The 27,936-nt window shown below is 38.7% G+C and overlaps 1 protein-coding gene across 5 annotated transcripts in view; it reads right to left on the bottom strand.

Moving 5' to 3' along the window:
• LOC121871537 (glutamate-gated chloride channel-like) overlaps window positions 1-27,936 on the bottom strand; it is a 141,636-nt gene that overhangs the window by 15,951 nt on the left and 97,749 nt on the right. For 4 of the 5 annotated variants that reach the window (XM_042373974.1, XM_042373972.1, XM_042373976.1 and 1 more), the window contains exons 4-5: window positions 14,545-14,691; window positions 8,175-8,201 (exon numbers count right to left, since the gene is read on the bottom strand). In XM_042373974.1, coding sequence (XP_042229908.1) covers window positions 8,175-8,201; window positions 14,545-14,690 — 173 coding nt within the window. In that variant the 5' untranslated portion in view covers window position 14,691. Of the gene's footprint in view, window positions 1-8,174; window positions 8,202-14,292; window positions 14,362-14,544; window positions 14,692-27,936 lie in introns of those variants that run through there. The other variant, XM_042373977.1, reaches the window with a different exon arrangement.

The raw sequence follows: 27,936 nt of genomic DNA on the forward strand, positions 1-27,936 counted from the left end.
GACTTTAATGCAAGATTCTAGGTGTTGGGGCTAACTTGATGTTGATGGTTGGGGGCTACCTTAAGACTAGGGGCTAGGAGACTCCCTTATCATTATGGGTAGGGGTCTAGAATAGTGCCATGGCCTAGGGCTGCTTTAATGGTTGGGGCTGCCTTAATGTTGGGGCTGCCTTAATGTTGGGGCTGCCTTAATGCTGGGGCTGCTTTAATGCTGGGGGCTGCCTTAGTGTTAGGGGCTGGACGTTACCTAATTCTAAGGTCTGGAAGAGTTTGGTGGTGGGGGCTGACTTAATGCTAAGGGCTGAGTACCTCTTTAAAAGGGGGTTAGGGTTCCCTTGACACTGAGGTCTGGAGGGGCTGTCTTAATGTTAAAAACTATCATAATTGTAATGACTTTCAGGCTGTATTAAAATGGGGCTAGGGGGCTGCTTTAATAGTAATGGCTACCTAAGAAGAATTCTGGTGGGGCTACCTCAATGCTCTAGGTAACGTTGGGTTAACTCTAAGGGCCAGGTTAACGTAAGAGGTGGAGGGTGGTTAACACACTAGGGGCTGAGGGCTGGGTTAACTCTAGGAGGCCTGAATAATGGATTTAATCTAGAGGGATTGTTAACATTGGATTTTCTCTATGTTGAGTTAACTAATTAAGCTAAATTGTGTTAACTCTATGGGTGTGATATTTGTTAACTGAGCTGTGTTAACTATAGGGAACTGGTCTGTGTTAACTACTAAGGGCCTGAAGATGATGGTGCCATGTTAACTCAATAACCTGGGGAAATATGGTCCTGTTAACTGGTTTAACATATCAGGAGGGGAATTAATGTTGGGTTAATTGCTGATTCCTGAACTAAGTGAGGTTAACAAATGATCTGGTGTCTAAGCGACCTACATGATGGGGACTATGTTAACTGAGGGTGTTTGGGGGGGGGGGTGGAGAGGAATGGGGAGTTAACAGACGGCACTGAGGGTAAGTTAACAGAAAAGGATGAACAACGGTAGAATTCCCTGTTAACAGGACATACAAGGGTTAGCTAGGTTAATTAAAACAGACCTCCTGGGACTAAGCTGCGTTAACTAATGATTATATAATGCTAACTAAAACATGATAGGGGCTAAACCATCTCAAGTGAGGGGTAACTGAGGGAGATGTTGAAGCTAAGCTGAGTTACCGAGCCAGCCTGCTGGATGACAATGTTGTAATGGGTGGCGTGAAGGTCTGCCTGCTAACTGAGGCTCTAACACTAATTAATGTTAACTTATCATCGTACAAGAAGGATGCGTAAATAAACTAATGCTTTGTTACACCAGGTAACGTAAAACACCTTTTTTTATGTGTTAATCAGATTATGCAAATGTTGTATAAATCATCGCTATACCGAGTCGAATAACGATGTATCAAACAATATTTTTCTTGCTGTATTAAACTGGTGCCAAATTAGAAAATTTTCATAGATTTATAACTCATTAATTGTGAAATATTTTACTGATAAATCATTTAAAACATTTAACATTTTACCAATGAAACTGGATTGGATTTAAAATAATTTACCCGGAATTTTCTCAGATAATAGTTTGTAAATATTCTAAAAAAAGGTATTACAAAGTATCATTAATAAATAGTAAACATGCATAATTAAATATATCTTCCTTACGTTGGGTTACAGAGGCGGCCAGTGTTGCTAACCATTATTACACAGTTGATGGGGAAACATGTCGACCCTAATCATAAGATGCACCACTATCACTCTCAACTACTGAGACACAGACCAAACCAAAGCTTCTAAAACTAAATTAAGGTGATACAGTCATGTCACCTAAAGGGTAGAAAACATGATCATATGGTTCTTCGGTATCATGTCTCCCATAAAGGTGAATATTAAGTTCATTATAACACCTTTTTCTTCTTCCTGTCATCAGTCACTCATGGTCGAGGGAACGGTAATTAGAGACAGGTAGAGGTGTGAAATCCACAGCCGAATATTATTTCATTTAAATCAGTATTGTACTTTTTCCGGCTAAGAATTGTTAATCATCGATGAAATAAAAGTAAAATATATGTGTTAACAAAAGAATGTGACACAGAACGAGGCAGGTGAGGTGGTACTGTAGTTAGGATATAACCTGATGAACGTGATAACTGACAATACCAAGACATATCACGTCTCTTACAGAACATATACGTCGTTCAGCTGAGAACAAAAGATAAACTTTACACACAATAACAGCGTCAGTCAGCCTCTGAGTCGAACAACATGAGGAGAAACAACATAACACCGGAGACCACAAACATTACAAATATATATTAGTTATTAAATACAACAATTATATAACTTGTATCCTTAATAACGAGATCATAAAGAAGATTATTAAAGATTTGGTTCAAGTAGTTTACTGGGGGCGAGGTTTTCGATACAGAACCTTCATTATTTTTCCTACAAACCAAAATGATTCGATTGGATTAATTAGTGATATTGTTATTTAAACTTTACATCCTCGGGGCAAAATAAGAGTAAATGATAAAGGGTTTAATTAATGCCTGATAAATACATAAATGGTTAGAGGTCGAAGCTACCAGTTGAGATAGTTAGTTATGAGAAAATTCCATACACAAATTAAGCTAAATCAAGCCATTATGACTAAACTATTATAAACTATTACAAGTCAACAAGTTATAGTTAACTAATCTATCATGTGTTAAGAAACTTCTAATTAATGAACTAAATTATTTCCTCACTTTATTCACACACAAGGTCCAAATCAACAACTGACGACACGCACACACACACACACACACACACACACACACACACACACACACACACACACACACACACACACACACACACACACACACACACACACACACACACACACACACACACACACACACACACACACACACCACACACACACACACACACACACACACACACACACACACACACACACACACACACACACACACACACACACACACATACACACACACCAGCATAGTCTCCATAAATAACTACCATAAACACACTATTTGGCCAGAAACTATGATGTTGTCAGGGTGATGACCAAGTAGGTTATCGCCCCTAGCAACCGAACTGTTTGTCTGAGCCTCCACGGTTGCTAAGGCCAGAAGATTAACTGAGTGTCGTTGTTGTTTGTGATGGAAGACAAAATGATTTTTTTCTTCTCTATTAAGTGGGAATATATCTACTATATTAAATTATATACTTAAGTGAAGTTATAGGTTAACCAACTGCTCAGTGGTGAGAAACTTTCCTCCTTTGATAAGAAAGATGGGTAGAGAGAGGAGGATTATGTTACAGTGTGGAGGTTATATGGGTAGTTGTGAAAGAGAGAGAGAGAGAGAGAGAGAGAGAGAGAGAGAGAGAGAGAGATAAAGAAAGAAAGAGAGAGAGAGAGAGAGAGAGAGAGAGAGAGAGAGAGAGAGAGAGAGTGTGTTTGTGAGGCAGTCAGACAGATTATAACACAATATTCTGGTAAAGGTTATAAGTTAGAATTAAAAATGGTCATCTATACGGTAAAATAATACATAGTTATAAAAGAAAATAAACAACAATAACAACACAAATAATGACTGGTGACAACTGCATTAACTCGCCGTGTGGAATACAACACAAGTTAACAACATTACGAGGAAAAAGTTGTTTTTGCCTGAGTGTTAAAAAACAATGTGCAGTATATGAAGGTTTATGAACCTAGAGATATGTTAACATTACGACCTAACCTAACCTAACCTAATCTGACCTAACAAAGAGAGCACTTAACATCACAACCTAACCTAACAGAGGCCAGTAATATCTCCAAGACGCACAACTCCAAGCAATATCTTGAAAACTGGAACAAATAAATGTCTCAAATAACTGTGAATTATTATTATTATTATTATTATTATTATTATTATTATTATTATTATTATTATTATTATTATTATTATTATTATTATTATTATTATTATTATTATTATTATTATTATTATTATTATTATTATTATTATTATTATTATTATTATTATTATTATTATTATTATTATTATTATTATTATTATTATTATTATTATTATTATTATTATTATTATTATTATTATTATTATTATTATTATTATTATTATTATTATTATTATTATTATTATTATTATTATTATTATTATTATTATTTTTTTTTTTTAAGGAAGAAAAGAGCCTAAGGGTTAGATAGTGAAACGTGGGTTGAGAAGTCCGGAGAGTTTTACACATTATATTATTATATTTATTTTATTATTATTATTATTATTATTATTATTATTGTCTTAAGAACAAACATATACAACTTTAATGATAAAAAATACTTAATAATTAATTCAGAGGACAAACATATACACTTAAAAAATTGTTCTCTTCTGAATAAATTCTGTATATTTGTGTACACTGTTTTAGAAGTGTGTGTGTGTGTGTGTGTGTGTGTGTGTGTGTGTGTGTACATTTTTGAGACACTCTATTCAACGCCTCCACTGTGGGAAAGTTCATCTCTCACACAGGAAAAAGTCATAAATTGACCTGTTTTTCCCTGGTGAAATAATGTGCTTGAGTTGGCTGATGAGGAAAGTCCGTTCATTTTGCTGCCTGGAGGGGATAACTTCTGCAATTTAACTGATTTGTGGGGGAGAAATAAGGAAACTTCCCTACGCTGCGGGGGTAAACATGATAATTCAGCTGGATGGCAGGGAGGAATTTAGGGAATTTATATCCGGCTCGTGGGGATAATTTGGTAATTTTTGGTGACTGGTGGTGGATAACCGCGTTAATTTTTGTCGTGGGAAATTGTTAATTTTTGGTAACGAAAGAGAAAAGTTTGTTCACTCGCTTCGCAGGGAAACATCTGGTAATTTAGCAAGGTGGGCGGGGGAAAAAAGTAGTAACAGGGTAATATGGCCGGGGGATATTCTGTGATATAGTAGAAAAGAAAAACCTTCGACCATAACTAGTGAGGAGAGAAAAAACTTGAACGTCAGACCGGTATTGTAGGCAAATGTTAGGGATAATTTAGGGATAATGAAGAGTTTTACCCAACTTGGTGGGGGAAAACTCAATTTTACAGTTAAATGGCAGTGAGAATTTCGAATGTTTTCCGGAATAGTGGGGAAATTCACATATTTTGACAAACTGGAGGGGAAAATTTATACTAAGATAGCTAATTGTGACAAAATATCTGGATTTTTACCACCCTGAGGGACTTCGGGTTATTGTGTCCAAATGGTGAAGAAAAATGACTATGTGTAACTGTTGGTGAATATTGAGTATTGTAGGTAATTAAGTGACGATAATAAGCTTTCCTGGGATATTTGGATGACAATAGAACGTTGAGAGCGGACGGAGGCAGGGAGTGAGGAGGGGGTGAGGAGGGGGTGAGACTGGGGCAGGGTGACGGAGGTGGGGGAGGCAGGGGGAGTGAGGGAGGAAGAGATTAGGGAGGCAGAGTGAGGGAGGGAAGAGATTGGGGGAGGCAGGGAGTGAGGAGGACGAGAGGCGGTGAGGAGGAGGTGGGCAGGGGTGAGGGACGGGAGGCAGGGGTGAGGAGATTGGGAGGCAGGGGGTGAGGGAGGAGAGATTGGGGGAGGCAGGGAGTGAGGGAGGGGGGAGAGATTGGGGGAGGCAGGGAGTGAGGGAGGAAAACACATACGTAGATTATCGCTGTTTTGTTTTTCACTGTAGAGGTAAAATTATTCTTGACAAAATTTCCGGATTTTCTAAGTTTCCATTCGTTTGATTTCCGTTTTTTTTAGATATTGTTGATTATTGAAATGTATCAGTCTATATTATTATTATTATTATTATTATTATTATTATTATTATTATTATTATTATTATATTGTGGTCATACTTTTACAGGTATGTTAGTTTTTTCTCAATTGATCAGTGAAATATCTTTACCTGGTATATATTTACAAACTAAAACACATGACATAAAAAATCACCAATTATCCTTAAACGAAGACTAAAGAAAAATGACGAAAATAGAGAGAAATTCATTAATAATAGACGAAATATGATAAAACACGGAGAGGCAGAATAAGACGAGATGAAGGAAATAAGAATAAGGGAATGAGATAAAAAAAAATTCGAGCAAATGTGAGAGAGAATAAATTTAGGAGATAATGAAGTCAATTCCAAAATGGTAGATTGAGAATTTCGAATCATGCCAGTCATGCAGAGGAAGTGGTAGTAATGGGTTAGTGCAGAGTGGTTGTGGTGGTGATGGCGGTTGTAGGTGATTAGGAAGTGTGAGGTAATGGTGGTAGGTGATTCGTTAGGGTAGGGTGGTTGTAGTGGTGGTGGTGGTAGGTGATTAGGAAGTGTGAGGTAATGGTGGTAGGTGATTCGTTAGGGTAGGGTGGTTGTAGTGGTGGTGGTGGTAGGTGATTAGGAGGTGTGAGGTAATGGTGGTAGGTGATTCGTTAGGGTAGAATTGGTTGTAGTGGTGGTGGTGGTAGGTGATTAGGAGGTGTGAGGAGTAATGAGTGGTAGGTGATTCGTTAGGGTAGAGATTAGTTGTAGTGGTGGTGGTGGTAGGTGATTAGGAAGGTGTGAGGTAATGGTGGTAGGTGATTCGTTAGAATTTAGAATTGGTTGTAGTGGTGGTGGTGGTAGGTGATTAGGAAGTGCGAGGTAATGGTGGTAGGTGATTCGTTAGGGTAGGGTGGTTGTAGTGGTGGTGGTGGTAGGTGATTAGGAAGTGCGAGGTAATGGTGGTAGGTGATTCGTTAGGGTAGGATGGTTGTAGTGGTGTTGGTGGTAGGTAAGTATATGGTGTGTGGTTGGTAGTGGTGGTTGTAGGTGATTAGAAATTGTAAGGTTGTGGTGGTTAGGGGATATAAAGGTGTGATTATGATAGGTGATTAGGAGGTGTAAGGGAGAGTTATTATGGTAGATAAGGAATGGATAGTAATTGTTGTGTAGAGGGTAGTTAGAGGGAGGTTGTTCACATGGTAGTTAATTGTAATTGTACCTAATATAAGAAAAACAAGAAAAAGAACATCGAGCTAAACATCTCTTCGATATCATCTGAACAAATAACAACCTCTCTCTCTCTCTCTCTCTCTCTCTCTCTCTCTCTCTCTCACACACACACACTAAAGCCAATCTATTATGATCACCCTTGAAAAACATTAAGAAAATATATTATAAAACAGTATAAATTATACCGCAAACGCCGTGATATGTAAATAATGATGTGTAAAAATAAACTAACACAAGTGATACACACACACACACACACACACACACACACACACACACACACACACACACACACACACACACACACAAGGATGCCTGATTAAAATAAGCAAACATTATTTTCTCTCAATATATCAATAGATTTTTCATATGAATTTAAATTTTCAGCGCAAAAAATTCAATGCATGCTGACACTGCAGATTGTGTGTGTGTGTGTGTGTGTGTGTGTGTGTGTGTGTGTGTGTGTGTGTGTGTGTGTGTGTGTGTGTGTGTGTGTGTGTGTGTTAACAGTAACACGCCTACTAATATTTCTCATAACCAACCCATAATTCATATATATATATATATATATATATATATATATATATATATATATATATATATATATATATATATATATATATATATATATATATATATATATATACATCTGTATATACAGTATATGACGAAAGCTGATGTAAAAATTAAAAAAGTTCTTCATGACGTGTGTTGTAGAGGCGACTGTAAGACTTATGATGAGTCTTTAATACAACAGTTGTGATGAAGCTGTCAGTGTTGTGATGAACAAGTCAGTCAACAGGTGGATGATGAGACTCAGTAATGATGAACAAATGATGATCAGGCCAGGCAACAGCTCTAATAACATATATATATATATATATATATATATATATATATATATATATATATATATATATATATATATATATATATATATATATATATATATATATATATATATATATATATATATATTCGGGTTACATATAAATGTATATATATATGAGAGCTAAGAGTCTAAAAGGTTGTTGACTGAGATAGTTTGACTGTTCTACCTGCCAGGACACAAGCAGGAGATCCCTGACATCAGGCTTGAGGTATCTCGGGCTAAGCAGAAGACAGACAGACAGGCAGGCAGGCGGTTTGTAAAAAAAAGTCTTACCTGTCTCGATTTCCTACGGCCAGGCCGCTGTAGAGAGGAAACACTTGTTACTAACACAGAGACAACCCCGGAGTTCCCTTCGGGACCCCCGCTCACCGCCACACCTGGGCGGAGTTCTCTCATCTAAGGTCAAGTAATTAAAGTTCACTTTTTTCTAGTACACTACAGGTAATATGTGTGTGTGTGGGGAGGGGGGGGGTTACAGGTAATGTGTCACTATGGTTCTCGTAGCCTTGCCGTAGCCTGGGTGATAATATTATTTTCTTCAATCGCTGTTCGTTATATTTATGTTGATATAGAGAGTGACCAACTTACTGTACTGTGCAAAATATCAACTTTGTTTTAATCAGTTAGTGTGTACAGTATATGTGCGTGTGTATATATATAAATTCACAAACAAATTTCTACTTTTGTATAACTGTATAACTTCAATGTAATAGATGATCTTTCAGGAATGATAATATATATTTCAATATTATGTAAGAGAATGTCTACATGATAATCACTAAAGGAGCAGGTACTATTACGGCTCATGTTAATCACTAAAGGAGCAGGTACTATTACGGCTCTGTTACGAGAAAACACTAAACTTTTTGTGTTGTTATCTCAGAAATTTATTTAAACACAAAACCGAGCAAAAGTCTTAATTTTTACCCCATTAATATGAAGATTCAAAGTCACTTGTACTCGTAACTCAATACAGTATTTAAGGTTTAGTATTCAACGCCTCCTGCATCATAACCTGTGAGCCGTGTCGAGGTTGTCAACAGTGTGCAACATTTATATGGAACAGTTTGGGATGAATAAGCGATCTATTTCAGGGACTTCGTAGCTCTTGACCAGTCAGAGGCATCAGGGTTAATACATGACCTGAGGGTCTGGCATACGGTCATATGGGCTTAAGTATCAAACATAAACATTAAGATTGGGTTAGGTTAGGTTAGCTTGGGGATACCAAAACTGGGGCCTAATAAGACTGGGACCCATTTGCTCTATCAAAAAGTAGGTTGAGTGGATAGCCAGCTGACTGTAGCTCCTGTCATTTCTTACAGTGCGCAAAGGAAACACCCAGTGTATATATATATATATATATATATATATATATATAATCTTACTCTTGTGGTTCGCTCTTGTAACTCGAGGTACAGTCAGCTGCACTTATACCTGGTACAGTGACTGGTGTGTTTAGTGAGATGTGGCAACTCTGTGAAATGCTTATTTAGCATCCTTAGTCTGGCTACTATTGCGAGGTTCCTTAGGGCCATTCCGGGAGTTTTAATACGATGTAAAAAAAATCTACAGCATTGCCACATCTCGCAAAGTACACCAGACACTGTACCAGGTATAAGTGCAGGCGACTGTACGTGATGTTCAGTAAATGAGTCTGAGGAGCGTATCTGTTACACAACACTTGGTGGCACTTGTGGGTCGAGAGCAACACCTGGGGGACACCTGTTACAAGTCATAACACAGGTAATGGCTTAGCGTTAATTTTGTAAACAGTATTTCATCTTTTGTTTGAATCCAGTATCGCCTCCCATGTGTGTTATAGTTCGTGGGTTAAATCATCATGTTGCATCTCTTTTTCATCTACTTTCGCCTTAGTGTTGAAGTATGAACACTCACTCAAAAAGTATCTCTACGGTGGAGTCCGATGAATAACAGAATGAACACCAACTCATGTTGTCTAGATACGGTTGTCAAAATCCTTCGTCCGTTGCGTTATATTGGTCTCACACAAAATCGTGAAGAAAAATTTTTGGTGCGAATTTACAATTATGTCTAGGTTTTGGGGGGTTGGGAATCCGTGTGTACCTATTGCCGGAGCCGAGACGACGACACAGCGTGAAGTAGCGATCAATATTTCTAAGATTATTTTGCGATCATTTACCTGTAACTCGGCATTACTAAACATATCTAGTTATAGTAGAGTCTCAGTGTGGTTTTGGCCACCATTTTTGAGTCTCAGTGCAGTTTTGTGCAGTTTTGGCCAAGATCCTTCAGTCTCAGAACAGATTTAGCCAAGATCTTTCAGTTTCAGAACAGATTTGGCCAGGATCTTTCAGAATAGATTTAGCCAAGATCCTTCAGTCTTAGAACAGTTTTAGCAGCGACCTTTGTGTGTAAGTACAGTTTTCTACTCTAATCCGGCCACCATCTTTGTGTCGTACACCAAATGGGCCAGTGGTAAGCATTCTCATATCATCAGTTAAGAGGAATGATTTTACTTACAAACCTTGAATAACGAAGGAGTAGCGCCTTGGTGGTCTGACGATATTAGTGTGTAGAGATGTCTTAGTAACCTGCTGTCAGTCTGTTTGTCTGTCTGTGGTGATAATCATGACACAACAGAGGTCATTTCAGGTCAAGTTACACAATGAGGTCACTCCACGTTAAGGCACTGATACCCTCCAGGTCAAGACAGGTCAACTGACGTACGCTCTCATCTGTGTACTGTATTGCACTGTGTATGACACCAAAATATCCCCATGCATAATCAGGTACTTTCTCTCTCTCTCTTTCTGTCTGTCTTTCTGCTTCTGTCTCTTTCTTTATCTATCTTTTATCTCCCCTTTTCCTCTTTTTCACCCTATCTTTCTCCTCTCTTTATCTCCCTCTATCTCTCTACTCTCTGTCTATCTCTTATCTCTCCACCCCCCTCTCTCTCTCTCTTTCTTCGCACCCCTTCTTTCTCTCTATCTCAGTCCTCCACCCTAGGCCAAAGTCTCCAGTTCTCCGACCATAATCCAATTTAGCCCTCAGCCACACCTTAACCCCCCAGCCACCTCCTTAACCCCCAGCCACACCTTAACAGCCACACCTTAACCCCCCAGCCACACATTAACCCCCAGCCACACCTTAACCCCCAGCCACACCTTAACCCCCCACACCTTAACCCCCAGCCACACCTTAACCCCCAGCCACACCTTAACCCCAGCCACACCTTAACCCCCAGCCACACCTTAACCCCCAGCCACACCTTAACCCCCAGCCACACCTTAACCCCCAGCCACATTAACTCCAGTCGTGTCCACTCTACAAGTCTCCGTACAGCTCTCAGTGGAGTCGCGTCCCTTGTTCACCTCACACACTCACACTGTAATAATGCTGTTAATGTAATCTGGCTTAGGGTTTGATCCATGGTTGAGAGAGAGAGAGAGAGAGAGAGAGAGAGAGAGAGAGAGAGAAATTCACATGGTATTGAGAACTGTAAGAGAGAGACAGAGAGAGAGAGGGATAGAGTCAGACATGTTAAATACTAAGAAGTTTCAGCACTTACGGAATTTTAACATATTCTCTTGACTCAATATTAAGCAAACAACATTAATAAGACGAATAATTCTTAAATATATGAAACGTGACGAAGAAACTTTGTAATGTATTAAGGAGAAAATTACCAGAATAGATAAATAAAAACCTACGAAATATTTTTGAGTTAGAAGATAACTTACGAAAATAAACGAGTTAAAAAAATAAATTAATTTGAAAAACGAGATTTGATAATTAATTGTTCTGTTATATACAACACTTGTATCAGGTAAACCGAAGTCAGGTAGATTATATTAATGATATATTCTAATTATTTCTCCTCTAACAATATTCATGGTCACTTTTTACTCACTCTATCCACTAATAACTTAATACATTATATCATATAAACATTATTAAACCATTACATTATTAATATATATATATATATCAACAATTCCTATTTAATTCAATGACCTGTTCCTAATATTTGTAAAGTTTCAATTGGTTTTATTTCCTTTCACTATCACTTATTCATCATTTCATAATTATTGCATCATTTCTCTATTAAATTTCCTTTCAGATTTATTTATGCACTGTATATAAGAATCATTTGGGTAATATATTTAGATACAAGTTATTAAGTAATTTCTAGATATTAGTTGTTATTGCCAGACATTACTATAAAAAGGTGTAATAATATAGGTAATATTTCGAGTAATGTTATGTTCCTAAATGTAATAATAGTTATGTCAAATATACACTACAATTATATTCATTATTGACAATAACAACATAATTAATAAACCTTTTTTTAAATATTAATTAACATGCAATTAATTCTGGAGCTGTAAAATTTATGAATTAATTTTTCATACACTGTTATGCTGCTACATTATCCTCACTATATATTATATAAACTAATATATATGATTATTTTATTGATGGATAAAAATTGATGGATGACAAAATTGATGGATGACAAAAAATGAGTGACAAAATTGATGGATGGCAAAATTGTTGGATGACAATATTGATGGATGACAAAATTGATGAAAGACAAAATTGATGAAAGACAAAATTGATGAAAGACAAAATTGATGGATGAAAATATTGATGGATGATAAAAAAATCTATATGTCCGCGAGGCAAAAATTTACATAATGTTGATAAGAAAATCAATATAGAGTGGGTAGGAGAAGGAGGAAATGAAGATAGGGGAGATAGGTAGGTTCTGGAGAGGGAAGTACCTAGGCTAGGGTAGGGAAGGTAGGGAGGTAAAGAGATTGAGAGGTAGAGAAAAAGTTAGAGCAGAAAGAATTACAACGAGAAAAAAATATTTGCTGATGTTAGTGAAAAACTTTGTTGATAAGGGAGGACATTTTTGTAATATATAAAATTTTAATACTTAGAAAATAAAATCCCGAAGAGATAAGTAATTCTGTGAAAATTCCAATCGATGGGAAAAAAATAATAATAATAAGAAATATGAATATTTCTCAATTCTTTTTCACTTTTGGGGTAGATAAGAATTTTGAAAGATATTACAAGCGTTATATAAGGAAGGTCTGAAATAGGGAGAATATTTTGATACTGAAATATAGGAGAATATATCAGTAATACCCAAAACAAGATATTACTTTGATGCTAATATTTATGATATTTTAATGAGGTAATGTAATGAAACGATATTTTTTTATTTTAAAATTTTCAGCTGAAGGTTATTTTCAGAAACAAATTTAGGGAACTTTTATGTACTATAAAACCCTTAAATATAATGGATAAATATAAGAGATATATTATTTTAGGGACTGACTTAAAAATACCTAAATTATAACTAAGATACTATAATATTTAAGGATCCCCTCTAAAGGATATTTTAGGCCAACCTGTGGAAGGAAAATTTTAAAGACATTTAAGGTAACAGCGATCAGGCAGTTTAGGGATATCATGGGGAATTAAATTTAAAGACCTGTAAATAGGAAAAATAATTTAAGTCTTTATAAGGATATTTTTTAGGTAATCTGGTGAGTGGATAATTTTAAGTACAGGATTAACAAAGAGCATTTTAAGATAGCTGGTGGGAAAACAAAATAAACATTGATGGATATTTTAGGGAAACTTTTAAGGGGAGTTTTATACCAATCCAATGTACATCCCTAAATGATTTAAGGTGATGAGAAGTTAAGTTACCTAAAATAAAATATGACAATATTATATTCTAGGACTTAAAATTACCTTAAAATTATGCCAATATTATCTTCTAAATCTCAAAAATCATATAAATTACTTTTAGTGGACTTTAATAACAGGTAATCCTTTAATAGGGTACCAAAAAATACCTTAATTTATGTTTGACTTATAATACCTAAGATGACCAAAAATAATCTTAAGCTGTTAACCACATAGGATACAATTTTCCTAAAAAAATCCTAGAAATACCTCAAATTAAAGACTAATCCTACCTAATATCCCCAAAAGGATTTTATAAAACTTAAAGGGATTAACTTATTTTAGGGGGTGGTAGAAAGAAGGGATTTAGGGATTTTATTTTACTCTACATTTCTTTTTGTTATTGAGGAGAGTTATTAAGAGGATTTATAAAGGTGTTGGGGGTATGCAGGGGATTACAGGAGAGGGAGGAAAGGGAGGAGGGAGGGAAGGAGGGGAGGAGGGAGGAAGGAGGAGGAAGAGGAGGAGGAAGGAGGGGAGAGAAGGGGGGAGGAGGGAGGGGAAGGAGGGGAGGGGAGGAGGAGGGAAGGAGGAGGAGGAGGAAGGAGGGAGGAGGGAGGGAAGGGGGAGGAGGGAGGGAGAGGAAGGGAGGAAGGAGGGGAGGGAGAGTGGTAGGTAGAAAACTCATGATAGTCACCAGAACATTGCCAGCAGGAAGAAGACCAGAAGTAGTAGACGCCTCACGCCCACCCCTCCTCTGGCCACGCCCCCCACACCCCTGGCCACGCCCACACCCCTGGCCACGCCCACACCTCTGGCCAGGCTCATAGTGTCAGTGTCCATCCTGTGAAGAAGAAAAATAAAGAAGTTATACCACACGGTCCTCTAGTTCATAGAAATAATGGATAAAGAAATAAAACTGCTTTAATAGGTAGATCATGATAGTCACCAGAACATTGCCAGCAGGAAGAAGACCAGAAGTAGTAGACGCCTCACGCCCACCCCTCCTCTGGCCACGCCCCCCACACCCCTGGCCACGCCCACACCCCTGGCCACGCCCACACCTCTGGCCAGGCTCATAGTGTCAGTGTCCATCCTGTGAAGAAGAAAAATAAAGAAGTTATACCACACGGTCCTCTAGTTCATAGAAATAATGGATAAAGAAATAAAACTGCTTTAATAAATGTGTATTTATGTATAGTACGTATGTATGTATATATTGTATGTATGTATGTTATAATTATTATTATTATTACTATTACCATTACAGTATTACTATTATTATTATTATACCCAAATAATATCACCCGCCCCCCTCACCCGCCACCCCTCTCATCCGTCTCCCCTCACCCCTCACCCCACCACCCTCTCATCCGTCTCCCCCCTCCACCCCCCCTCACCCCTCACCCGCCACCCTTCTCATCCGTCTCTCCCTCACCCGCCACCCCTCTCATCCGTCTCCCTCACCCCACCCCTCTCATCCGTCTCCCCTCACCCCCTCACCCCTCTCATCCGTCCCCCCCACCTCCTCACAGGTACTGAAGACATAAGACTCACAACCCCGGGCTCCTTCCCCTCCGGAAATAACTTGTTGACTCTTAATATTGTTTTTATTTTTCTTACAGTGGCAAATAATCTCGTGGGTGTTTTATTAGAGCGTTTTATTGTGTTTTATTTACATTTAATACTGTTTTAGCTTTTATTTTTATTATATTTTTAATTTTTAGGAATGCTTATTTTGTCCATATACATAGATAGATAGATAGACAGATAGGCATGCATATAGATGGATAGATAGATAGATAGATAGATAGATAGGCGCATGGGTAGAGACAGGCATATAGATAGAAAGGCATATAGTGATATAGAAAGATAGGTGCGTTATATGGGGGTTCGTTATACCCCAAATAACAGATTATACAAGTATATATAGAGATGTTCGCTATATGGAGGCTGTACTGTACAAAGAGGGAAGCCATCTGTTATTACTCACACTAAAGGCTTTTGTTTTGTTGTTTTTTGTCTCGAGTTATTGTAAAAAATGTCTAGATGTGATTGTACGAGTGTTTTGTTTTACAGGTGATTGGTAAAAAATGTGTGTTTTTAACATACATAACATACATACATACATACATACATACATACATACACACACCACTAATCCCCACCACCACTACACACATCACCACCACACACATCACCACCACACACATCACCACCAATTACTACCACACATCACCATCAGCACCATCACCACCACACATCACCATCACCACCACACACATCACCACCACACACATCACCACCAATTACTACCACACATCACCATCAGCACCATCACCACCACACATCACCATTACCACCACACAAAGTTTTCCGCAAGTCCAGGGAAAAGTTTTAAAGAAACAAAGTGTTCCCCACCACCTCCTCTTAAATACCTCACCTACGAGGGCTGGCCATGGCGCTAAACTCCCCTACTTAGTCAACTTAGCTTCCCCGTATTAGAAGAGAACTCATAAACATTCCCAAAAATTTATATCCACAAATTAAATTTTAGTTTGAGTTGGGGAAAATAAATTCACTCTCGGAAAATTCCCTAAAATCGTAAATTGGTTTTTGTTTTTTTCCCGTGTGATGTGAGAAGGTGTGAGATATTGTCGTATTTTTTAACTTAGGGGAAATTTATCTTTCTTCCTTCTTCTTTCTCCACCGCTTCTCTCCCTCCCCCCCACCTCACAACACAATACCCCCCCCTCAAGCACCAGACCTTCATCAGTAATACATAGCGTCTCTGTCTCATCCGGGGACACCTGTAATACTGCCCACGCTCACCTGTCGTGTGTGTGTCCCAGGGGGTGATTACCGATACTGTGAGAAGGTGCGTCGAGGTGTGTGTGTGTGTGTGTGTGTGTGTGTGTGTGTGTGTGTGTGTGTGTGTGTGTGTGTGTGTGTGTGTGTGTGTGTGTGTGTGTGTGTGTGTGTGTGTGATGGTGAGCGACTGTTTACAAGACAGTGATGAAGTTACAAGATGGTCTCTGAGCCTAATGAGGAACCACTAATTTAATTTCCCTTCAAATGAGAGAGAGAGAGAGATCATAAGCAGACAAGACAAACAATGTATTTAATTCCCTGCAATCTTCTCTCTCCTCCTTCTTTTTATTCCTCCCTCAAGCCACCTCCCTCTCTCCCTCCTCCCTCCCTCTCTCCTCCCTCCCTCCTCTCTCCCTCCCTCCTCTCCCTCCCTCTCTCCCTCCCTCCCTCCCTCCCTCCCTCCCTCCCTCCTCCCTCCTCTCCCTCCCTCTCTCCTCTCCCTCCCTCCCTCCCTCTCTCCCTCCCTCCCTCCCTCCCTTCCTCCTTCTTTCCCTCCTTTCTTTTGCATTTCTCTTTCCCTGACATCTATCTCCCTTCTCCCTCCCTCGATGCTCTCCCTATATGTTCTTCCTCCCTCCCTCCTTGTCTGCTCTCTCCCTCTTCTTATCCTCTCTCCTTTGCCTACTTCCTGTCTTCAGTCTCTTCCTCTCTCTCTCTCTTTCCCTCACCCCTATCTCTCTCTCTCTCTCTCTCTCTCTCACACACCCTAGCAAATTGATCAATATGTGAACTGCTTTCATCTGTCCCTCCTCCTCCTCTTCCTCTCCCTCTCTTCTTTCTCCCCCCTTTCCACCCTCCCCTCTCCCTCCCTTCCCTCCTCCTCTCTCTACATCCCATAACACTGCTGCTCCTTTCGAACCCTTTGTTTACTATTCTGACGTCACTCTACTGGTGCTTTGTGGTTATGTTGCTAGTTTGCGTTAATGGCTTAGTTAGCGTCCCATGTTAGTTTGTTTTCGTTTCCTGCCTGTGTACTGTACTTTAAATAATAATAATGATAACATATTCGTTACAGGTAAGTCACACACACACACACACACACACACACACACCTCACACACACACACTCACACAAAAATATTTACTCAGTCTTATAATTCCACGTTTTAACATTTCATATTTTTTTAAACCAAGAGAAAAACAAAATATGCGACACATTTTTCATATTCCAACGGAGGTAATCTCATTTTTTCTTTGTTTTCGCGTCATATACATTAAAATTTATTCATGGCTTCTCTGAATCATATTACCATTCCTAGGATGAAAATAGCTGATGCATTATGTTACCTGGGAAAAAAATATAAGATGGCGTATAGTGATGGATCATAGGACCTCACACACACACACACACACACACACACACACACACACACACACACACTTACGAAAATATAAACTAAAATATCTTACAATTTCGTAACTTTAGTCATTTGTAAACTCGAAATATTCCTCTTCTGTTTAAGTAAGTACTCTAATGATATTTTTCTGAGGGATATTTTTATAACCTCGAGATATTCCTCTTATGTAAACTCGTAATACTCCTCTTAGGCTTAAATTTGTAAACTAAAAATATTCCCCTCATGGACGTACAAGTAAACTCGAAATATTCCCTAGAAATATTCCCTCTATTAACACTTCTGTCAAATATTCCCTAGAAATATTCCCTCTATTAACACTTCTGTCAAATATTCCCTAGAAATATTCCCCTCTACACTCACCTATTTGTAAACTGGTTGGTAATACTTCACAACAGTTGTGTGAGGTAATCCAGGGTCATTTTATCACTTGTCAACAGCGTAACAGAAGAGAGTGATGGCTGTTGTATGTCACTCACTAACGAGGCGCTCACCGTTTGATTGCCAATTGATTACTCGATTGGCATATGTTCCAGCGTGGGGGGTGATAGTAGCCCCAGTTATAATAGGCCCTAGTTTTTAGTAGGTATGTCTATTAGTCTCTCTCTCTCTCTCTCTCTCTCTCTCTCTCTCTCCCTTGAATGGTTGGCTGGGGAGAAAATAGGATATTGCATGATTTCCTGACCAGGTGATTGGCCAGTCATAAATCATCAGTGAGAGCTTGTGGTGACTTTTCTTCTGATTGGAAAGTCAGGATTTGAATGAGGCAGGAAATTGTCGTGTCTTCTGATTGGAGAGTTAAAGCTGATTAGTTAAAGGTTTTTGTGAGGTTTTCTCGATATTTTCAGATTGGCCAAGCGTGAGTATTATCCAGACAATGATTCCTCAGCGATTGGAAGTCATGGTGATTACGTATTGGTCGTTCCATTATTGATTAGCCATTCACCAGTTAAGAAGAAAATCTCATATCACCAATTGATCAGTAACAGTTATCCAATAGAGTGTGGAGGAATAATAACAACAACATTAACAACTACCACAAATCAACAACAACAACACCATACTTGAATGAACAACAAATAACAACAGTAAAATAAATAAAAAAAATAAAAAAAGCAGAATAGAAAAAAAAAACCAGTCACGTGCTTGAGGGAGAGACGAGAGGCACAGGAACAGCTCTGAATTCTGGAGGAGACTAAGAAAGATGGTGGTACAGGAGAGTGTTTGAGAATCAGATGAGGAGGAGAAAGCGACAGCGGGGGTGGTTGGGGGGAAGCCAGGGGGGACAGAGGGAGGGAGGGGTTAGCCAGGGGGGTGGGGGAGCCGGTGGGAGGGGGGAGCTAGGGTGGGGGGTTAAGGAACCATTGTACACTCGATTTAGCTCAAATAGAAAAAGCAAAATGCCTCGTTCAAGTGGATTGCAATTTCACTTTTCCAGACAGGATTTTCTGACGGGTCTCTTTTAGATTATTCAAATGAGTGTGAAGGAAACTTGAATTAAATAAAGGAGGAAATAAATGTGAATATAAAGGAAGGAAGAGATTGGTGGATGTGGTCAATAGTGGGTTTGTTATGACAGAAAATATATGTATGCTTGGGGGGGATTATACCAACGAGTGTGGCAAAAGTTTGTATGAAATATGAGAAAAAATGGAAATTCTGCGTTCATAGTTTTAAAAAAAATAGTTTGTACTAAAAATTTATATATTTTTTGAGTGTTGGTGTTGGATTACACAAACTAGTAGAACGAAACCCCCCAAAACGCTGTAAAAAAACAACATTCATCGTAAATTGTAGAAAGTTGAAAAGTTTTGGGTTAAAGATTTTTTTTTAAATCTTTTTGAATGTATTATTTAAATTAGTGTGTCGAAAACCAGCCATCACATAAAGAAAAATAATCTGTATAATCTGTGAAATTAGTTGAAAGCTGAAAAGATTTGACCTCAGAAATTTTTTGTAAATAATATTTCTTTTTTCTTTTCTTTTTCGTGGGGGAGAAAGTTTGTTTAAGGAAGAGATACTGGTCAGTGTGTGTATAGGATAGCTCGCTTACTCTGGCCGGACCTCTGGGGATATGGGAGTTCCTGAAGGGGAGAGAGAGAGAGAGAGAGAGAGAGAGAGAGAGCTCACGAAAAAGATCCAGACTCAACGAAAGAGAGAGAAAGACTGATATATACAGTATAAAAGAGAGAGAAAGAAAGACAAACAGACAGAACGAAAGAGAGAGATAGAGAGAGAGAGAGAGAAACGGAGGTCATCAAGAGACAACCTCGCTCACTCGTATCTCCTAAGAGTGAGTGACGTCAGAACCATCAGTGAATTCACCTGAAATATCCCCTCGGCGCACACGAGAACCCGAGAACTGTGTTTAATGGAGCGTGGGATAGTCCCCCACGAAACAATACACAAGGCAAAACCCACACATAAAATTGTGATGAGGTAGGATCTCTCTCTCTCTCTCTCTCTCTCTCTCTCTCGTCGTACAAATGGAAGGGGATACCTGCTCTGTGAATTCGTAAGTTCGTATATGCATCGATCATCAGAAGCTAGGTTAGATTACATTAGATTGGGTTAGGTTAGGTTACATTACGTTAAGTTAGGTTAGGTTATTATTCAGGTAAAATAATCTAGGGTGACTAATCTTCAGGTGAGGAAATATTTTCTCTTACGGGTAACTGAAAAAGTTATTTACGGTCTCTGACACTACCCGGAGGCCTTCCTGTAATTACGGCCACGTGTCGAGTGCTGCCCTCTGAGGTGTTAATACCATGGTGGAGGAAGACATTGTACCATGGTGGAGGAAGACATTGTACCATAGTGGAGGAAGACATTGTACCATGGTGGAGGAAGACATTGTACCATGGTGGAGGAGGACCGTATACCATAGTTACGGAGGAGGAGCTTGTACCATGGTGGAGTAACACCTACCATGGATAAGTTAGACGTACTACCATGACTGAGAAATACCATAAGCGACCATAATATTTTTTTGTATAGTTTCTTCGGGTTTATGGGGCAGTTTTGTGGTGTTGTTGGGTTGTGTGGTGGTCTGGTGTTGATGGGTTGTGTGGTGGTCTGGTGGTGTTGGGTTGTGTGGTGTTGGGTTGTGTGGTGGTCTGGTGTTGATGGGTTGTGTGGTGGTCTGGTGGTGTTGGGTTGTGTGGTGTTGTGGTGTGTGGTTGTGTGGTGGTGGATTTTTGTGGTAGGTGATAAAACGGAGGAGATTTAAACAAAGAACGAAAGATAGATACCGAAGGATAAAGCAAAATATAGAGAGAGAATGAACGAGAAATAAAACCAGACATAAAAAAGAAAGATAGAGAAAGCGAAAGATAAAACCACAGAAAGAGAAAAAAAAATTCTACCTCCCATCCCAGAAACCATTCCTCACTTCAAAGAGACTTCACCCCCTCAAGACCCGAGTCCTAATTAGCCTCACCTGTCTCCCTCCCTCAGGTGTGTGACACAGGTAGTAGTGAAGATGGCGGTGGACAACTTTTGGTATAAAGGAGTTGTTTCTAAGGTTAATCCGCTGGTTAGGGAGGGTTTGTTATCTGTGGTGGTTAATGGTTGTTGTTGGGTGATGAGGGTGTACTTAAAGTGTGTGATTAAAGAAATGGCTGGTAGGGCAGATGTGCTCGATAGGTTGAGAGTGATTTACCAAATGAAGATTGTGTTTAAGTAGCAGGAGGAGGCGGTAGAGGTGGAAGGAGGATGTGGAATGGTGGTGATGGTGGTGGTAAGTAAAATGGTGGCTAAGGTGTGGCTATTGGGGGAAGGTGGAGGCCACGTCTGTTTTAAAAAGTATTAGTACTAGTATCATAAATATACTAAATCATAATTCTATTAACAAAATCATTCCCAAAGAACTAAACCATCATCCTCAGAAGCTCAGACTATCATTCTGATTGTTAAACCATTTCGGTATTAATTTCATCATCCTCCCAATGGCTAACTTAATCTCTACTTTCACACCCAATAAACTCAGAGATTGAAGACACAATCAGTTAGGTCAGGAGAGGCAAAAATAGTCCATGTACGTTTTTTTTTTACTGTTTTCAAGAACGACAGAGTAAATCCTCTCTAAATCCGGCATCTAATAGCGAACGCCATACGAGGCAATGAACAAATATCACTCGAAAGTCTACGGACTTGGCGCACCCTCATTCAACTACTACAAATGGTGCGGCGTATCTTGAGATGGATTGATGTCATATTTTTTTAGTAAGAGAGAGAGAGAGAGAGAGAGAGAGAGAGAGAAGAAATGGAATATAGCCTGTCTCGCATATGCTCTCTCTCTCTCATAACACGGATCAAAAGAAGGATCACAGTTGCTGGATCAATTCTCTCATTCCTGATAATGTTTACGTCTTGCTGTAGAACGAATCATCCGTCTCTGCTCTAAAAGACTAAGAGAATAATCCCCTGAATCCGGATTCTATTAGCGAACGCAGTCTTGGTAAACACGGCAGATCTGATTAATCGTGACACTTATCTTGAGATGCATATTATATATTTTTTATAATGAGATGCAGAGAGAGAGAGAGAGAGAGAGAGAGAGAGAGAGAGAGAGAGAGAGAGAGAGAGAGAGAGAGAGACTAAATAAAACTCGAAACAAAAATAAAACACTCCCTCCAAAATCCCATCTTTCTAAAAACACAACCCAAACAATCATATTCACACAAACAAACAAATCCAACAGGTGTTCTGATGGGCACTGACACTCATTCATATTTACGTATAGACTGCCAATCAGACAATATTAAACCACTCAGTACACCAGTGAGTCAGATAACAGACCATGAATACGGCCGCAAAACTCATTTTATTTTCCTGTCAGTTCATTTTGTGTTTTTCCTTTTAATGACATTTCGTGGACTGGTGGTTGGGGGGGAGAGGTAGGGGGTGTGGTGGGGTGGTAGGGGGAGGGGAGATGTTAAATGTGGTGGTGAGATAGAGGGAACGACAGAATTCCATCCCCCCCTCTCTTTCTCTTTTCCACCATCCCTCATTCCTCCTTCTCTTCTCGACCTCCTCCCTCCCTCCCATTTTCCCCAACCTCCTTCCCTCCTCTTCCATCTTACTTCATTCCTCCCCCCACGTTTCCTTCCTTCTCTCCCACCCACCACCTCCAACCTCCCCCCAATCTTCCTTCCTACCCCCTCCCTCACATACAGCTGCCTAAGATACACATTATTCCACAACCGTTGATAAATATGACCTACACACTCCATTAACCCAGAGAGCCGCAGCCACCGCCCGTCTCGAGTCTCCACCATCTGTTTATGTATGGGAAGCTGTCGTATTTTTGGTCACTTTTTGGTAGCTTATGAGGGTAGGGATGTGTGTGTGTGTGTGTGTGTGTGTGTGTGTGTGTGTGTTAGAGAGAACACACACACACACACACACACACACACTTTATTATTATTATTATTATTATTATTATTATTATTATTATTATTATTATTATTATTATTATTATTATTATTATTATTATTATTATTGGTTATAGTAATATTTTTTATTTATTTATTTATTTATTTATTTTTATTTTTTGCGTGGAATAGCCCACCCAGGCACAGGTCATCGACCCACAACGGGGCCTGGGGGGGGATAGGAGTAAAAATAATTAAAAAATAGAAAATAAAAATATTATATTAATCTACACCAAGAAGATGCCGGAAAACCAGCTTTTTGAAGTGAGACATTGTATGAGTATGGCAACACAGAAGAAGGCAGAGCATTCCACAGTTTGGCTGTGTGAGGGAAGAAGGAGGTACTACAACGGGTTATTCTAGTGTGACCGACATCCACAGAGAAACGGTGGACATTCTCCCTTAAATACTTACACCAGCTATACTGGTGATACACTCCCCGAAACCATATATATATCTTGGTGTTTGATTCTCTCCCTGACTAACATAGCTGTGTTAGGGGCTATAATCTCCCTTACTCCCTAGCTTGATTATACTCAGGTAATAGCTCCTCCCAAGCTCCCAGCCTAACATATCTCTCTCGCCAGCCTTGAATATATTTAGCACAAGTTACCCAAATCCCTGTGTGAACTTTTGAATTATATATGAAAGGGGGTAGAGGGGGAAGGAAGGGAGGGGGTGGGAGGGAGAGAGTAAGGGGTTGGAAGGGAGAGAGAGAGAAAAAAAGATAAAGAGAGAAAGAAACTCAGTGAGGGAATTAAAAAGTAAAAGTTTACGCCCTAATGTCAGAGGAAAGAGAGAGAGAAAGATGTTGTTTTTAATCACAGGTTAAAAAAATATTTAGTGTCGGGAAAAATGTTTTATGGATCATGAAAAAAAAACACGAGACAAAAAGTGAAAGAACAAAAGTATATTTATAAAGACGAAATAAAAATGATAGATTAAATTTGACACAGAGAACAATGTCCTAAAAAAAGAGGTTATTTTAACATTAATATTTTCACCGCATAAAAAAAAATAGCATAGACAGTTATTATAAAAAAAGTATTGTAATATGATATGCATGAGAGATACCCATTGTTTATAAAATATCCTGATTTTTTATATATTCCTGGAAATAATGTTTTTAGTTTTTGTTAGCGAGTATTATTAGCATGAGCAGCAGGCTATAGTGTTATATATATCATGTCAAACAAGCGTGATATATGGATGTATTCATCTTTATAGTTTTATATTCCCGAGATAAACGTGTTAATACATATATGAAATAATTGTAATATAGATTGGTTAAAGATGTATGCTTATAGATTATACAGTATATATGAAGATAGGTGTATGTATAATGTATTAATCGTCGACGTATATTTTCTTTATCTCTCTTAATTTTGTCATTTCTCTACCACACACTCTTCCCTCAGATCTCCACCACTTACCTCCATTATCTAGTCTCTCCCTCCCTCTCTCCATTCTCTTCTCCCACTCTTATGAAATAGTCTAATTCTCTCTCCCTTACCTCCTTTATCCAATCCCTCTCTCTTCCTCTTCCCCCATCCCTCTGTTCCTATGATTATGAAAAGTCTAATTATCTGTTTTCTCCCATTTTCCTTCCTCCTATTCTCCCTCCTCTCCTATTCTCTCTCCCTCCTTCTCTCAGTATCACCGTCAAACAAGTATCTATTCCCAGCCTCCAACAACCCAATTTCCTGACCACAATAGTCTACACCAAAGCTTTTGTACACTTCCTCCCTTCACCTCTTCCTCTCACCCTCCAAAAGTTCTCTCTCAATGTCTCTCACTCCCAAAATTGTCTCTCGCCCCGAAAGTTGTCTCTCCCACAGCCAAAGTTTAATTAATATCGTCTCTGAAAGCTGACAGTTTATAATGAAGTGTTGATGGAAATTGACACGTTCATATTTATTGAGTATTTTCTATTGTCGTTTTTATTTGTATTATTTTATGTGTGGAGTTTTTGTGTCTTGGATTAAGGTGATTATGTTTCCTTATCCATATTTAATCTTTAATCCTTTAATCCTCTTTCGCCATCTTAGTTTTCCTGCTTCTCCTGTTCTTTTTGTTTCTTATATTCTTCTTGACTTCTGCTCTTCTTCCTCATTCCTCTTCTTTTTTCTCCTCTCGTCTTCTTTCTTCTTCACTCCTTTTCTTTTTCCTCCTCCTCCTCCTCCTCTCACTTCTTAACTGGTTTTACATTTCACCACCTCACCAGCAAGTCTACGGACCTGGCGCACCCACATTCAACCACAACAAATCACGTGTCAGGTACCAAAGGTTATAAATGTGAGACTTAGATCAAGAAATACCGCTTTATGACTCAGACAACGAGAGAGTGACACTGATTCTCTCCTTCCCTCGCTGTGACGACTGCGATGTGTGGTGTTAGATGGCTTTGTGAACCTGTTTTGTGGATTAAATTAGGTTAGGTTAGATTGTTGATGCTATCTCAATGTTTTGTGTAAGATCTTATTGGGGGTTTTCTTTACGTTCAGAAACCACACACACACACACACACACACACACACACACACACACACACACACACACACACTTATATAAAACTCTCGAGAAGAAATTATTTGAGCCGTAAACGTATATATGTTGTTTTAATGGAACCACCTTTTAGTGTTCTTAAGTTACTTGACAACTCTTGTAATATAGTGCAGAGTTTATGGTGCTGCTTGTGTAAGGTGCAGAGAGGCTGTGGCCGATACTAGGGTGGAGAGAGAGAAGAAGAGAGAGAGAGGCTGTGGCCGATACTAGGGTGGAGAAAGAGAAGAAGAGAGAGAGAACTGTGAACACTGCTAGGGTGGAGAGAGAGAAGAAGAGAGAGAGAGAACTGTGAACAATACTAGGGTGGAGAGAGAAAGAGAGAGAGAGAGCAATGACTATCTCTCTTTCTCTCCATCTCTCTTGAAGAAACGCCCTAAGAACCTTCTGTACCACCAGAGATGTGAACCAACACCCACCTCGACGCCTCACCTCTCTTCCTTCAGGCAGGGACTCTCAACCAAGCGACCCTCCATCCCTCTCTCCTCTTAGGCACAACACTTCAACCCTCCTCAAGTGACTGTGATCTTCACTACCAAGGCTTTTCCTCAGGCAGTATCTTACCCGGTAACGACCAGAACATCCGGACTAAGCCTTGGTCCCAGAGAGATGAAGTAGTAACCCTGTTGGGGGAGGAGCACCTTGAGACCCTCCCACACTACTTCAACTTCTTCGGCAGACAAGTCCTGGACCCGCCACAGAGACGAACTATAAGAGATATATTGCCACACTACTTTAGGCTTCTAAGAAGATGGATATTTTATTTTCGAGTTCTTACGAGTTTTTCTTTTTTAAGGGAGAAGAAGCTCTTCTCCGACTCAATCGTCAAGTAATATTGCAACTCAGTAAAGTTGTCTTTATAATACCACCTAATAGTCTGTAATATTTCTAATGACCAATAATATGTAAACAAATTACTCAAAATAGTTATAATGACCTATAATGCTGAAATAATAGTCTATAATACTTCTTAAGACCCATAATGCTTACAAGCGTCTGATATAACGAAGAATTTGTAAGGTATTGGTAAATCGAATCTCTCGTTATTTCTTAATTAAGTTTTGTGAAGCAGTGTTGAGTGGAACCTATTGGTGAAGTGGTGTTGGGTATCGAACACTGCGGGTGTGTGTGAGGGAGAACTCTCTCTCTCTCTCTCTCTCTCTCTCTCTCTCTCTCTCTCTCTCTCTCTCTCTCTCTGAAATACAGAATAATTGGGTTCTGGTGAAAGTTCGGGAGTTTGACTGTTTGCAATTAAGGATTTGGAAAGTCATATAAAGAACTTAATTAAGAATAGAAAGTAGGAATAGAAAGTAAGAATGTGAAGAATAGAGAAAGTTATTCGTGAAAACATGGATTAGGAATATTAAGAGTGAATTAGGATATTAGTGGAGAAAAGGGAATTTAGAAATTGAGCACATTTTTAGATAGTAAAGAAAGTAAGAATCTATATATCAAAGAAATTTTATACAATAAAGGAAATATAAATTCAGACGAGGAAGTAAAGAACGTTAATGATAATTTTAAATGTGAAATTGGAAAGTTTAAATAAGAAAACTTTCGAAATAGAAAGTAGGGGTTTGGAAAACGTAAAATATTAACATTAGAATAAAAAGTATGTTAACAGGAGTATCTTAAAAAGTAAAAAAAAAAAAAAAAGTAAAACACAAACGTCACTGCATTAGAAAATTTGGGAATATGGAAAACGACTAACACCATTAAAGGAAATAGAAAGTTAAAATTAGAAAATCACATGAAAAAGAAAATCGGGGACATTAAACCTTTCACCCAAAATAAATTCGATAAGTAAAACCGCTTCGATGTGGAAACTGGACTAAGTTACCCAGATAGCGTCAGAAACTTGCAGAGAGAATGGAATTGATATCTGCTGCAGTCGTCTTCAGTTATGTACGGGACGGGGTAGGAGGTCAGAGAAGAATGTAATATTGGTTGACTTGGGAGAATAAATTTGAGAGTAATAGAATATGTTATAATGGAGAGTGTTACCTGTTGTTAGTGGTACCTGTGTGTGTGTCTTGGTATTTCTCTCTCTCTCTCTCCTCTAACTCTTTCTTTTGTGTTTCCTTGTCTCTCTCTTTCCTTCTCTTTCACTCTGCCTTT

The sequence above is a fragment of the Homarus americanus genome, unplaced genomic scaffold (assembly GCF_018991925.1).
Source record: "Homarus americanus isolate GMGI-L3 unplaced genomic scaffold, GMGI_Hamer_2.0 scaffold45698, whole genome shotgun sequence".
NCBI classification, from domain to species: domain Eukaryota; kingdom Metazoa; phylum Arthropoda; class Malacostraca; order Decapoda; family Nephropidae; genus Homarus; species Homarus americanus.